Genomic DNA, 15,393 nt, shown 5'->3' with positions numbered 1-15,393 from the left:
GTTCTGTGCCTTTATACACATTGTCTCATGTGACCCCTTGGCCACGTGCTAAGGCTGGAATTACTGTCCCTGCTTCAAGGTGAGCAAACCAGGCTTCCCAACATGGCGACTTACACAGGTTGCAAGTCAGGGTTCCAAGCTCAGCTCTGTTTGTCACTAGCACCATTGGCTCTTTTCTGTGCACACCGCCTTCAGGCAGCACAGTGTAGCACAGCATGTCTGACCAGCCCAGTGGGCCATGGCCTCAGGAAGGGCTTGCTGGGCCAGGTGTGTTCCAGCACAGCCCACAGCAGCTGGGCCCAAGCCAGGGTGCTTGTAGGTGGCAGTGACCAAAGAGGTTCTGCGGTGGGCAGGTTGAGAGCAGCGCCGGCCCGTGATATGTCCTCGCTGTGCTAGCTGGGCCTTGAGATGGTGGTAAGGCTAAACAGGGTCTCAGCGGTGCTACTCAGCCCTGCATGCTGTTTGAACTAAGCACACTAAGTTCTCGTGTGTGAACTTGACTCAGTGCCTTGCATACAGTAGATGCTCAATTAATGCTAGTTTCAGTCTATTTCCACTAGTATCCTTTTCTGTCTTTCAAGTCTACCACTTCCTGCAGGACTTTATCTCTGGAATGTCAGCATCACTGTCTACCCCGTGCTTAAGCTACAGTCCGCCTGGGTGCCTTTTCCTCGATGTTTCCCCATCCACCCCATCCGTTCCCACACCCAGGGCAGCCAAGTCTGCATCATCAGCCCGTCCCCACTCCTCCCTCCCCTCCCCGGCCATCCAGTTATTCGCTACCCTCCCAGCACTGCCTCTCGGCTCAGTTCCATTGCCTGCCTCTCACTGATCACTTATCCCCTTGGCCATCCTGCCGGCAGCCCCTGGGACGCCCATCATCGTCAGGGTAAAGTTCAAACTGCATAACATAGCTCGAGAGGCCTTCTCCTCAGCCTCATCTTTCCCCATCGGCGCACAGCACTCCCTGTAGCTCCTGCATCTGCTGGCCCCCCTGCAGTGCCCTTCCCTGCAGGCTGGCCTGGCTCCAGCCTGCACCATGTCCCAGGGCTCAGTGTCAGTCAGCATGTCTCCTGAGATACTACCTCAGTCCTGCCCCCGCCCTACTGCTCCTCGCTCCTGGGGCTCCTGCGCCTCTCCTCATGTCCACCTGTGGGACCTGAGACGCTCGGACTGCACTGGCTAGCACTTCTCTGTCTGTATTATTCTAGGTCTGGGAGCGCGGCTGCCAAAGAGCAGGCCTCTGTGTCGGGGGGTGAGCACTTGAGTGAGTGGCAGTCACGAAAGAACCTGGGGTAGGAAGAGCAACCTCATTAAGGAAGAGACTGCGCTGGGACAAGCAGCTGTCCACTTGCAGGGAGCCTGGAAGGGGGCTCGGAACAGGGCAGTTTTGTGTTCTGGGGTGCTCAGCATTTGGCCACATGTTGGGGCTGAACATCTGAGAACCTGGCAGTGAGGAGGTGAGTTCACCAGTGGGCATGAGAGCGCCCTTCTCACGTCAGCTGTTGCTGATTAACTCATCACCCCCACCACAATCCTTTCTGTAACTCTGTCTTGAGAACGCCATTGGCTTCAGGGTGCAGAGGGAGGCATCGCCAGGTCCAGCACTGACCTGAGTGGCACCTTAGCCTCTCAGGCTGAGTGAGGCACAGGGTGGTGGGAGTGGCGGGAAGGTGGTTCTGAACCCTGATGGGTTCCAGTTACAGATTATTTCCTTTCTTTTATTCCCAATCAGTTACAATCCAAGGAAATCAGACTAGTTGAGTAGTCTCTTTTGTTTGTGATTACTAGTTGTTTTTCAAACTAGTTGAAACTAGATCCAGAACCTTTACTTCTGCTTTTTTAATGATTTAGGCATTTCTGTTCTGCTTCAGTGTGGATGTGCTGCTCACCTGCAGCCCTGAGACTCTGGTGTGTCCTGGCCCCGCCCCTTCTGGGGCCCAGGGAGCGGCAAAAGCCCTCCCACTGCAGTGTTCTCTGCTGCTCCCAGCTGCACACGTCTCTCCTGGGACGAGACCTCTTAAGAAGAGCTTCAGTTCACTCAGGTGAAGGCATGAGTGGATATTCCCATCAAGTTTCTCTGGGCTTGGACTCTGACAGAGAAAATTGAGTAAGCCTGGAGCCCAGGCAGCACGACTCAGGAGACCACCTGTGGAAGGACCCTGAGACTCTCTCAGGACATGTGTGTTCATTTTAGAAGCTGCCCATAAACATGACCATGACATGTACACTCTATGTAGGTGCAAGGGGCCTCGAGAGCTTGTGGAAAGTCAGGAAGACGGGGCCTTCCCTCTGTGTTTCTCTCTATCATATAGTTCATTCTAAGGGCATTTATTGAACATCTACTATGTGCCAGGCATGATTCTAGGTTCCAGGAACACAGAAGTGCACTGCCTGCCGAGTCCTGCCCTCACGGTGCTGCTCTGCATAAGCTCCTTGGCAGGACAAAGGATACCGTCCTGGCATGACCCATACCCCTGCCTCCTCTCTCAGCACCTTCCCCTTCACATTCCAGGAAGAGGCAGAACTGTGGGACAGAAAAAACTTTCCAGAGGCTTTGAGAGTCAAGCTGGAGTATAGAGACAGGGTCTGCCAGGCTGGGGCAGCCCGGGGAGAGGGTGTGTAGAAAGGCTACCTGGATCAGCATCCAGCAGAGCAGTGTCCCCCATCTACTTGTTGGCAAAGCTCCAGCCCAATTTTTACCTTAGGTAAGTTCCACCTGCACAATTCTTTATTTAATGTTATATTTTTAATAGACTTGCCTTTTGGGGTTAAATAAGAGGATCTTAAAATAGAGTTTTGTATTCTTTCTGAAGTGGGAACCTGATAATACCTGAGGAAGATGTCCCTGTCTCTGTCTCTGCCAAGCCTAAAAAACCTCACTTGGGTCATGTGCACACCCTACATTGTGGAAAACACTGTGGTGGTGGAGGAAAGGCTGGAAGGTGGAGCAGGAAGGCTGTGATGGGGCTCCCGGTAAATTGAAAACCAGCCCTGCCATCCTCCCAGGGAGGGAGGCCAGGCTGTGGGCAGGACAAAGGGCATTTCCCATGAAAGCCCGTCATCCTCCCTCTGTCGGGAGTTGCTTGGCCTCCTGGTGGTCAATGAAGGCCCGCTGCCTCTTGTTCTTAAAGGAGGCTGATTTATAGCTGGAAGTGTGAGGGGTGATGCTACACTGGAAGGTAATAGATAACCAGTCAGGGAATCCAAGGTTATCATTCCGCCGAGTGGTTCTCTGGAGACTGGGGAATTCAGCAGTTGTCACCAGAGCTCTAAAATGGAATTTTCTGGTGTTATGCTGTTGAATATTGTGATTTAACAGCAGCACAGCAGCAGCCGCGTGCCCTCCATTCCCACCGAGCTGAGAAGATTGAGATGTTTCCGATTGAAATGTTGTCTGTTTACAGCCCATATTTCCTCCAAGCCGTATATTTTATTGTCATATTGACACTAATTTGACTCAGATGTCACCTTCGTTCTGACGCCTGTTCTTTATGCTGCCCGTGGGTCCAGGGGGGTTTCAGAAACCAATTACATTGATCACACCACAGAGAGGCAGGAGGGGCTGATGGAGGGACAGCAGAGGGTCTGTGCCCAGCTGCCGACAGGAAGAGAGACTGAGGCAGAGGAGACTAGGGTTGAGGGCAGCCAGGTCCTGGAGGGGCAGGGCTGCTGAGTGCACATACAGGCAAACAGTGCACAAAGGTCATTTCGTAAACCTGCACAAACCGTCCTGTAAGACAAGCTTTATGAAGTCACTTTACAGGCGAGGAAGCTGAGCCCGGAGCCCTAAGTGTTTTTCTCCACATCACAGAAGTAGGGATGGTTCTGGTCAGTCTCAACCCCAAGCCTCTGGGCTCCAAAGCCTAGGCTTTCTCTATAACAGGAAGATGAGGGGGTTGTGGATGGCTAAGTGTGAGGCAGGTTAAGGTTCTCAGGTTGGGTGTCCCTAGAGCTTTGCCTCACTGAGTCCAGAAAATATCTGGGTGAGGGGTTGGGCCATGCAGGAGGGTTCCATAATCACCAAGGATGCAGGGCCCATGAGCCTTGCCACAGGGGTGTGTTCCAGCCCCGTGCTGAGGACTGTAACATCTGGCACAAAAAATGGCTCCTGGGAGTTTGTTTGGAACCAGGTTCCCTGCATCCCTCTGGCTGCTCTCAACCCAAGTTCTTGGGTCCTCAGTAGTCCATCCAGAGCTATGGATGATATGCTGGTCCGTAGCCCGTAGCCACCCAGAGGTGGGTGCCGTTGGCCAGCATAGGTGGCACCTGACGAATCCTGCTGGTATGGCAGCCACTATTCTCATTTCTCACCTGGAAGGTGAGCTGCAGGAGTACAGGACCAAGGGTCCTCCTTGCTTGCAGTCCCCACAGTGTCCAGCCCAGGGCCAGATATACTGTCAGTACTGCACAAGAGTCTGATGGGTGAATGAACAAACACATGAATGAGCAAAAGAACTAGTGGGTGAAACGGGGTCTAGACACAGGTGGCAACAGGAATGGGTAGTGTCAGACATCGGCCTGGGTAAGGGCAGGCTGGTGGCTGGTCACCCAGAAGCTGTCGGGTATCAGAGCAGGCGCATCCACAGATGAATGGGTGCAACAACTCCACCGATCCTGGGCATAAATCACAGGAGAAGCCATGGGAAATGAGTGCCAGGCTTTTCTTTCTATTTAGTAATTTGTCAAGGGATGAGGCACATTAATAAACATTTCCCTTGAGGGGTGGAAATAACAGAGATGAATATCACTGTCAGATTTGGCCTGTTTCCTCTTGTTAAGGGCGAAAGAGAGGGTGGGAATCCAAATATTAGCAAAATCTTTCTATAAAATTCTATCACAAAGATGTGTGTATTTCTGACTTTCCATGATGTTAGCTCTCCCCCCTCTCTACACCATGCAGCTCATAAGTGAGTAACAGGAGTCTTTTGGCAGATTCACTTTTGCATCTTACAAGATGTGAACTCAGTAAATAAGAATGAAGAGGCTTAGAGGATGCCTGAATGGACAGGGGAGCAAGTGTCTATTGACAGATGTACTGCTGTGTGGCCCAGGCATTTTTTTCTGAACTTGCTGTCCTTTACTCCAGTATTAACTCTAGGCTAACCCTGCCCATCAGTCTTCTTAGTCCCTGAAGAAGCTATCAATTTATAGTTTCATTTTGGAAGCTCTGCTGGTTTTAGACACTGTCCTTCATACTTCTCATGTGTCTTCACGACAACACTGCAAGTCAAGCCACACTGCCTCCATTGTACAGATGGGCAAAGAGAGACTCAGAGAAGCTAAGTAACATGCTCCATGGCAGCCACTAAGCGTCAGGTTTGTGTGGCCAGCGGGCGTAGTCTATGGGCCCCCACATGGCGCATGCGTGCATGTGTGTGTGTCCACACCATTCCCCAGGAGCACCCTCCCCACGCTGAGCAGAAACTGTGAGGTAGGTGGTTTTGGTGGCCATCTGCTGCCTTCCAATCTGTTTCTCTACCAAGTCTGTCTGGCCTTGGGTGAGCTACTTGTTCTGTCATTTGTCCTAAGAGGCTAATTAATAGCCCCTTCCTTGTAGGGCAGTTATGAAGATTCAAATTCCTAATACTTTAATGTGCTTAAAACAGCACCTAGCACTGTGACACATATACTGGCGTGAAAAGATACATATGTATGTACAGGAAAAAACATTATATCTATCTACCTACCTACCTATCTGTCTGTCTACATAGGGTTTTGCTACTATCTGAGATTTCAGGCATCCACTGGGTTTCTTGGAATGTATCTCCCGAGAGTAAGGGGAGACTACTGCTCATACATGACTGCAGGAAGGGAAGAGGACCTGCCCCAGACTGGGGCTTCCTGTTCCTTCAGGCTCTCTGGCCATGGCTCCAGACAGCTCATCCTATAACCCCCACCGCAGTCAGGGCTCTGGGTCTCCTCTGGACAAAGCAGTGGCCTAGAAATGGTCTGACAGCATCACTGGACAACTCTCCACATGCCAAGGTTTCTACCCTGTCCAGTCCCTCCCTGAATTCTGTTTCCTCTTTGGAAAGGGTCTGCCAGTGCAGATATCCAGGGCTGCAGTGAGGAGGAGGTGAGGGGAAGTGTGAGAAGCGCCTGGCACACAGCAGGGGCGTGTTAGTTCCCTGCCATCCGTGCCCTGGATTTCACATACCTGCGTGGAACAGCCTCCTCTTGTACTCTGCCAGCTCCCTCCAGTGGCCTCCGGATTCCTTTTGGGCTGGAGGGGTTACCTGTAAATAAACAACTCTACTGCTGCTTGCACATACCCTCTGCTCCCCACAACATGGCCAGGCCCACGTCCCTGCCTGTGCTCCCTGTTCCTGGGCTCTCAGTGCCCCGCCTTCTCCCTTACGCCTATTCAGATCTGCCCAGACTCCACGGGAACCCACCTCCAGGGAGACGGCAGGGTACCCTGGCCACAGAGTCACCCGATGAAACTCTCTACAAGATCCCGTCACTGCCACACACAAGAGCATGGCGAAATCTCACAGACTATAGTGTTGAATGAAAAAGTTGAATCTGAAAGCATTTATAATTTAATTTACATAAATAGGCAAATACTCAAAAATAGGAAGACTAAGCTGTGTGTAAGAAGCCAAGATAGTGGCTGCCCTCAGGGTGGGTCTGGAAAGACAGAGGGGCTCTGGGCACTGGCCAGACCCTTTCTTGACCTGGTGCTGGTTTCGTGGGTGGGCTTGCTTATGTTGTGCACGCCACTGTCATGCCATCAGCATTGCTGGGTTCAGCTCTGGTCTCTGCATACCAGACAGGAAGGGCACTAACATACAGTCAGTGCTCACGTTCACTCACTAAGCACGTGGCCTATGCTTCTGTGCTTCTCTAAGTCTCACCACACCTGTGTGGGTCAGTCTCATTTTATAGGTCAGCCAGCTAAGGCTGAGAAAGGCTACATTCCCTTGCCCAGGAGCCCACAACTGGAAAATGGCAGAGCTGCAGTTCCCTGTAGGTCATCCTCACAAGCTCTTTCTGTCCCCAGCCTGCTAGTCCCCCTTCTCCCACTGCCCCCCCCCCCCCACCAAACACATGATGCTGATGTGTCTTGGCTTGGCTGTCCCACAGTGTCGCGTTTCTCCAGCCCACGGGTGACACCCCGCCTGAGCCGCAAGCGGGCACTGTCCATCTCCCCGCTCTCAGATGCCAGCCTGGACCTGCAGCGGATGATCCGGACCTCCCCCAACTCCCTGGTGGCCTACATCAACAACTCGCGCAGCAGCTCAGCAGCCAGTGGCTCCTACGGGCACCTGTCGGCAGGCACCCTCAGGTGGGCCCAGCCTGCAAGCAGAAGGCCAAGTGTTGGGAGCTGGATGGGGGTGCCAAGTAGGGAGGGTCAGAACTTTCAACCTGAGAACAAAGACAGGACTTTGTGCCCCAAACACAGTTTCTGTATGGAAAGTTAAAATGGGCCTCTCCGGAAAGGTTCGATCATGGAATCACAGATGGCTTTCCTAGTATTTCAGCGGGTATCATGGAGCAGCCAGACCACTCATCAGCAGGGGGCCACACAAGGCAGGAATGACACTGACTTGGGCCATATCAGCCTCTGGCTGTGGCCACAAGGCACACCCAAACCACATCAACACCATTAGCCATCTGTGCAGCCCTTGACATTCTCAGGACACAGACCCCAAACCACTTGACTAAAACCCATGTGCACCCCTTGACCATCCTGAAAGAGGCCAGGGGGTTAGGAATGTCAGGGGAGCTTGACCCAAGGACACAGAAATAGAAGTGATAACAAATATGTTAGTTATCTCTTGTGGCATAACAAATTACTTATAAACTTAGTGGTTTAAACAACAACAAGCATTTATCATCTCATACCATCTCTGAGGGCAGGAATGTAAGACTGGCTCAGCTTTGGGTCTCCCTTGACGCTGCCATCAAGATGTCAGCCCCAGCTTGAGTCATCTGAAGGAGACTAAGCCAGGGGCTATTTCCAAGATGACCACATCCAGGGCTGTTGACAGGAGCTTTAGTTTCTCAGTACTGGAGCCTCTTACAACATGGCAGGCAATCCCCCCAACCCCCGCCCGACACACCCCAGTCATCAGAGCCAGCTATGTGAGAGAACAAGGAGGTAGCCACAGCATCCTTTAGGGCTTAGCCTCAGGCCATCTTTCTTTCTTCAGTATCCTGTTCTGGAAAGAGTAGCGCATATGCAAGTGACATGCTAGAGCCTAGAAGTGCAGTGGAAGTTAAAGAGGAGAGGATGATGTGAGCTGGGGGGCTTGGCACACTTCCTGGATAAGGGGCATTAGAACACGCTTCAGAAACCAGATGGGGTTCAACTAGAGAGCAGTGATACAGGGGTGCATCTTAGGCCTCAGAGCAGTGAAGGGTCGTGTGTGGGGGTGAAATGGAATCTGGCACCTCCTGGGGGCCAACCTGCCAAGGTGAAGGCTACATCTTGGGGCAAGGCCTGGGAGCTAAGCACAGAAGGTGAGGCCTGAGATGGCAGGCAGTGGGGAGCCATTGCTGGTTCTTGAGTGAGGCAAAGCTATGGTAATGGTGAGGTTAGCACATGTTCATCATGATCGCTGGGCAAGATCTTCTCTGACCAGGAAGTGCTAGCCTAACAGAGCCCTGCCCCGTACCCCCACCTCCACTCCATCACCTTGTCTGCTCTTCTTTGTAGCCCAGCCTTCACCTTTTCCCATCCCATCAACCCCGTGGCCTACCAGCAGATCTTGAGTCAACAGAGGGGCCTGGGCTCGGCCTTCGGACACACACCACCCCTGATCCAGCCCTCGCCCACCTTCCTGGCCCAGCAGCCCATGGCTCTCACCTCCATCAGCACCACACCCACCCAGCTCAGCAGCAGCAGCAACTGTCTGAGCGATACTAACCAGGTAGGTGGCTGCAGGAACAGGGCTGGGCTCCATGAGGGCTGATGATTGCATCACACGCTGGGAATTTGGGGAAGGACTCTGGGTACAGGTCTGGCTGGTGCAGAGGCCACATGAATGAAAGCACCTTGGGCTGGATGCAGATTGGCAGCCTGGGCTGGGACCTGACTTTGCTCGTATTCACACAGACAGACACCCAGTCTCAATTCTGCAGTTGCCTCCCCAATAACACACTAAGTAGATGGAGAAATTCTAGAATTCACGGAGTCTGACACATGCAGGTACTCTATGCAGAGCATATAAAATGGATGAATTCATGGATAATAATTAATACCATGCCGTTTAGTTTTAGAGGATGGGTTTACCAAAGGCCATCCTTTTTTTTTTTTTTTTTCAATTATAGCTTATAGTCAATGTTTTATATTATTTTCAGGTGTACAGCATAGTGGTTAGATAATCATATACTTTAGAAAGTGTTCCTCTTGATATTTCCAATACCCACCACACGTAATTATTACAATATATAGACTGTATTCCCCATGCTTTACTTTACATCCCAATACTGTTTTGTAACTACCAATCTGTACTTCTCAGTCCCTTCACCTTTTGCACCCATCCCCCCCCCCAACCTGTCTCCCCTCTAGCAACAGTCAGTCTGATCGCTGAATCTATGAGCCTGTTTCAATTTGGCTTGTTCATTGATTCTGTCCACCAAAGGCCATCTTCTCTGACCTCTCCCACGGTCCTTTGACATGCCTGAGCACGGTCACCCAGCACTGGCACACTGGGTGCCATTAGTATTTGGTGAATGAATGAAGTCCCATTTTGCAGATAAAAATGGAGTTATAGAAACAGTTCCAGATAATGGAAAGGGCACAGGCTTTGGAACGGGTTATGCCGTGTTTTAGACCCTGACTTGCCTGAAACCTCCTTCAGCCTGAGCTGGCGCATCTGCAGTGGGGCCTGCCACCCACTCTGGGTCGTTGTGCAATACCAGCTGGTGTGCGTAGAGCCCCATGTGGACCTGGGTCCTGGTTAGAACTTACAATGACAATTGTTAAGGTGAAGTGCTTGCCCAGACCACCTGCCTGGCAGAGCCCAGATGTGACCCTGTGCTGGAGAGGAAGGACCGGATGCCACAATATTCTAGAGGGCCCTCTTCTAGGATGTCCTCCTTCTCTACCCCAGGGCTCCAAGCAGCCACCTAGCGGGTCCCTCTGACAGTAGCTTTCAACTTTTGTCACCCCACCTGACACTGCAGCTCTAGCTCCCTTGTTGTGAGGAACTAGCCCTTCACCCCTGTTCCCTGGGTTACCAGGCCCTGTTCTTAGACCCAGAACTGCTGCTGCTCTGGAGGGCTGAGAAGTTGAAGCTGTCAGGTCTGGAAGGAGGGTGCCCAGCATTTCCCAAAGAGAGGGTCTCTGTTCTATTTTCATGGACGGTAGGGGAAGGGGTTGCTGATGGGCCGAGCTCTGGGCTGTCTCCTGGCCATGCCCATGGGCAGAGGACTGAGCTGGGAAGACACAGTTTCTCAAATTCAAACACAAGGGTTGGGCCAGATAGTCTGTGTGAAGGGTCCCTGCCCTGTCCCCATGTGACAGGCTTTCTTGTGTACCCCCCTCAGAACAAGCAGAACAGCGAGTCGGCTGTGAGTAGCACCGTCAACCCCATCGTCATTCATAAGCGCAGCAAAGTCAAGACAGAGACGGAGGGCCTGCGACCAGCCTCCCCGCTGACCCTGACACAGGTATTTGCTGGCCAGCCTCCCCATCTTCAGGCTGGGGCCACACCCCCTCTCCTCTGGGTGGACCACTCGGGACTGAGACCTGTTGGTGAATGGACGAACAGAGGGAGAGCTGCCTACATGAATGCATGAACCAGGAGGGTGGGGCAGACATGTCGTGAGAGATCAGGGAGGGCCAGATCTGTGTCTCCAGCACCCTGCACATTACATGCTTATCAAACATGCTGAATAAGAGGAGTGAGTGAATGAATGAATGAATGAATGAATGTCTGGCTACAGCTCTCTCTCCCCCAACTACACAGACACTTTGCCCTCATGCAGCACAAACGTCAGTCGAACTGAGTTGTTCACATCCCTTGAATGGCTCAGGCTCCTGTCCAGTGGGTCCCTCTCCCTGGAACTCTGTTCCCCAACCTGCCCCTTTGCTTCACTTCAACCTCTCCTGACCCTCCTAGATAATAAGACTTGCAGCTGCTCAGATGCCCATTGTAGCCCCTCGGTCACTTTGTCTGCTCCCTGCACTGTACTGGGAGTTTTGGAGAGGGGGCACTTTGGGAGAAGTGCCTGGTTTGGTTCCGTGTCACTGGGCCTGGTGCACAATAACTGTGAAGTCCCATTTTCAAAGGACTCAATGCCCATTTGAGGAAATGAGCGGCATGGGGAGGGGGCAGGGGAAGGGAGATGACCCTTCACAGGAAGGTGAGGAATGGAGCAGCCCACAGCCTGGGACGGCCCCGTTGTGGGCTGAGACCCTTGTACAGGTCTCTCTGGAGATCTGGCCACTTATGCTAAGACTCCAAGGCGACAGGCAGACAGTCCCAGCTCTTGCAGCAGAGGCCTGTCATGGGAAGGGCTCGGTGTGAGTGCTGACCTTGCAGACACGCCTCCCACCCCCCGGGCCTCTCACCATGGCCTGGTCTGCATCTGTCACTACACAGTCACCAGCTTGACACCAGCGATGCTCAGGGCCTCCTGTCCTTGTCTCCCCTGCATCTGTCACACCATCCTTTATCAAATCTGTAAACCATGGGGCATGCTCTGGGCACTTAATTTTTATGAAATATTGGGTTCTGTTATTGTCAGGCAAACAGAGGGGCTGGTGACAAATTCTTCTCCCCTCGCTGACGCCAAAGCATCTCAGCATGATGCATAGTTTCCGTGAGGCCGGCCATCATCAGGGGCTGTTGAAATTGATGAGGACGGCACATACCCTGGAGAGATAAACACGCAGGAGCGGTGAGGATGGGCTGCAGGCCCACTGAGCACCATGGAGTACCCTGCTTTGCTCCCTCCAGCCCAGGGTCCCCACAAAGTCCTCTTTCCTGCCCAGCTTAGCTCCTCATCTGTCAGGGGAAAAGAAAGCAATTGATCATGAGAAGGCTGTCACTGTGTCACTCAGTGTCCTGATTCAGTGACCAGACTCTTGCAAGGTGGATGGGCTTGCTTCCTCTTGGCAAAAAAGGCAGCACAGTGACTCCCCTCCCTGCCTGAGCCCTTAAACTTGTGGGCTAGGATGATGCCCAGCTCCGCTGGGAGGCCCATGCACCTGCTACCCCTGCAGTATCCTCCACTCCCATGTCAATCTGGCAGCTTCTTTGGGTCTTTGGAATCAGCAGAGCATGCAGCTTATGGACATAATAAGTCCGTGTCCAGTTTTCCTGAGAGTGCAGAGCGGGCATCAGGAGGCCCCAGCCCCAGCCCTGCCATTTCTAAGTATTTGGGCAGAGGCACTCTTCTGCGCCTTCTGTTTAATGTGACACTGTGCTGCCTGGGGACCTCTCAGACACACGTCATTGTTTTCCTTTTCAGAGCGTGTGCATTAATTGAAAGGTGTGCTCAGAAACAAGCAGGAGCCCCTCCTGCAGGAGCCCTTTGTAGCTCCAGTGGAAAGTCAGTCAGGAGTGCAAGTCCAGCCAGCCACAGTGGTGGTGATGCTGATGGCCGCTCCTAAAAATGGACTCGGTGTTAGGAGTGAGGCTGATGTGGGAGCTTCAGCCTCTGCCTTGCCGAGTGTCTGGAGCCTGTGGGGGCTCCTGACTATAGGGAGAGGTTGTCCCCTTAGTCTGAGCTATACATATTCGCCCCGGAGGCTGTTGTGAAACACATTTCTGCCATTTGTAGACAGTCTGAAGCATAAACAAGTCATTCCAACATCCGCCTCTTTGCCTGGCTTTGCTCCAAGCCTGCCTAGCAGGCCAGTGGATTATTGGGGAGTTCTTCACATCCTCTGGAGGTCTTCACTGGGCTTTCCTCTCAACCTGAGGCATCTGTGCCTCTCCCCCAGCTCCTGCTACCTCCCAGCCTGTCCCTGTGTCCCCTGCTTGGAGGCTGCCCCTGGCCAGCTCTGTGTCAGCATTACCTGGGACAAGGTGGCCCTGATTTATTCTCAGTCTGTTGCTGGTTTTGGCATTTCAAGCACCTGTAATCAGTGAAGGCCTGTCTCAGGGGCTTTTCCTTTGCCACCTTGTAATGGCATACATGGGCTCCATCATGCTGGGAGACTGGAGTCCAGACCTAGGCCCTCACAAACACACTGTGTGACCTGGGGAGGGCTAGCCAGCCCCTCTCTGAACCCATTTTTCCAGCCGTCTTATGAGGACATACAAGTGCCCGTGTTGTCGGGCCGGCACGCGGGCAGCTGGCACTGGGAGGGTATGCTAAGCGTGCCCACCCTGCAGAGTGCGGTCCTGGGTGTGGGCCCAGCTGTGCTGTGTGCCCTGGAAGGAGGGGACAGTGCAAGAGTGAGAGGTCTGAAGGGCCAGGCCAGATACCTGTTGGGTTTCTTCTGCCTCCGTGGAGGGCAGACCCTGGACACACTGTGACTGAAAATGCTCGTTTCCGAGCTCGTGGGGCCCACCCCAGCTCCCACCAGGGGAAACCAAACCAGACAGGAAGAGTCACTGCCCTACTCTCTACTATTCTCCTTGCCATGCCAGTTGACTCAGGATGTGACAAGATACCTTGGTGATGACAAGTCGGCCTGTGAGAGGAGGGGCCCCAGGGCGGCTGTGTGGTGGGAGAGTGATGGGCAGGAGCCGGCTGAGGAAAGGGGGTGAGAAAGCTGATGACCATGTGTGTGCGTGTGTGCATGCGTGTGTGTCTGCACCTGCACAGCCCAGGTCCTTGGCACAGACTCCCCAGGGCTAACAGCAGCCTTTCCTTAGGGCTGGGATGCTGGAGAGGCTCACGTGGGTATACTCTGCCCCTCCCCCAGGAACAGCTGGCTGACCTCAAGGAAGACCTGGACAGGGACGACTGTAAGCAGGAGGCAGAGGTGGTCATCTACGAGACCAACTGCCACTGGGAAGACTGCACGAAGGAGTATGACACCCAGGAGCAGCTGGTGCATGTAAGCCTTTGAGCCTCAGTAGCCAGCTCAGCCAGGGGCAGGGGCAGACCACACAGAGCCTCCAGCCTTCCAGGCCCTCTGATGGAGAGGAGGAGCTGGAAGAGGAGGCTCCGGGAGATAGATGCCTGGGCCGTATCCTCTGCAAGAGGGAAGCATGACCATCTATGCCCTACCTGTTTCTAAAAGGGGGCTTACAAGTGCATAGGTAGTTTAAGAGATTTAAAGAAAAATAAGAACATGAGAAAATCAGGGGGGAAATGAACAATAAAATGAAGTCAGGAGTCAAGCTAGTATGAAAAACCAAGTCCTCTGACCTACATTTCACATATAAATCTTTTTTTTTGAGATTCCTAGAAAGCAATGCAAAGAAGGAAATGAGATTAGCTAAGCTAGCAAGCACCACAGGATAACAAATCTGCTCCTGAAACCTGGAAGGAGTTTCTTCCGTGGTGGACAGAGTTGGTAATTTCCTCTTGGGGACCATTCACAGAGACCCAGTACACACAGGTGTAGATGGGTTTTTACACCCAGATCAGACAGAGAGGGAACTGCTTTAACATGCCTAGTACTGACAGGTCAGGAGACCAGAGAAGGCCATGGGCACTGGGTGTGCCCTTCAGGGTGTGCCCCTTCCCTTGGTCCCCACTGTGAACTCCTTTAGCAACATGCCTTATGGTGGCCGTCGGACAGTTGTGCAGGGGGAGGAGCAAGAGCAGGGCTCAGCATGGGAAGCACCAGCTTCAAATCTGGCTCCACCATGGTGAGCTGAGTTCTGAACAAATGACTTCACCTACATGAGCCTCAGCTTTTCCTCCTGTGTATGGGGGTGACTCCTGCTCCACAGGGAGGGAGGTAGGGGTTCAATAGGATCCCACTTAGCAGCGAGTATCACTCCATACATGGTCACTCCTTCTGCCTCCTCCTCCCTGTTCTTCATGCCACCCTGAGTGTTTCTCTCTTCTCCATCCAGAGAAGAAGTTAAGTTCAAGAACAAGCCCCCTCACACACTTGTCCCATCACACACTCTTTGGTGAATTAGTGTCTGTAAGGATGAACCCCACGCTGGCCTGGCAGCTCGGTTTCTGGGAGACACACACACACACACACACACACATGCACATGCTCTCTGCTCACTCCCAGAAGCCATGTCAAATGAGCTTCCTTCTCCCCAGCTCCCCGAACTCAGCATTCAGAGCCCTGCTGCTCCCTCTGCTTCCTCCATTTGTGTGACTTGCTCTCAGATACTGTAGGTTTCTCCTGTGTTTGGGTTTTTCTCCCCAAATTCTCAGCCAGGAAGTGAACTTCCCAGAAAACCATTATTGCAGCTGACATAGAACCTGTGAGGCAAGGTCTTACCTAACCCCTCTTTGGGAGAAGGGGCATTGGAGCTATGAGTTATAGGATAGATCAGTTTGAATCAGAGG

At 52.7% G+C, this 15,393-nt stretch overlaps 1 protein-coding gene across 3 annotated transcripts in view; it reads left to right on the top strand.

The window, feature by feature from the left end:
• The window catches only part of GLI2 (GLI family zinc finger 2), a 177,180-nt gene that overhangs the window by 147,474 nt on the left and 14,313 nt on the right, over positions 1–15,393 (top strand). For 2 of the 3 annotated variants that reach the window (XM_090279270.1, XM_090279257.1), the window contains exons 5-10: positions 7,090–7,291; positions 8,666–8,879; positions 10,501–10,623; positions 10,794–10,803; positions 12,812–12,818; positions 13,801–13,969. In XM_090279270.1, the coding sequence (XP_090135396.1) occupies positions 7,090–7,291; positions 8,666–8,879; positions 10,501–10,623; positions 10,794–10,803; positions 12,812–12,818; positions 13,801–13,969 (725 nt within the window). The remainder of the gene's footprint in view (positions 1–7,089; positions 7,292–8,665; positions 8,880–10,500; positions 10,624–10,793; positions 10,804–12,811; positions 12,819–13,800; positions 13,970–15,393) is intronic. The other variant, XM_090279263.1, reaches the window with a different exon arrangement.

This window comes from Furipterus horrens, unplaced genomic scaffold (genome assembly GCF_987537825.1).
Source record: "Furipterus horrens unplaced genomic scaffold, mFurHor1.1.pri manual_scaffold_1, whole genome shotgun sequence".
NCBI lineage: Eukaryota > Metazoa > Chordata > Mammalia > Chiroptera > Furipteridae > Furipterus > Furipterus horrens.
Note: the sequence above shows the minus strand (reverse complement) of the source record. Positions and strands in the feature narration are given on the sequence as shown.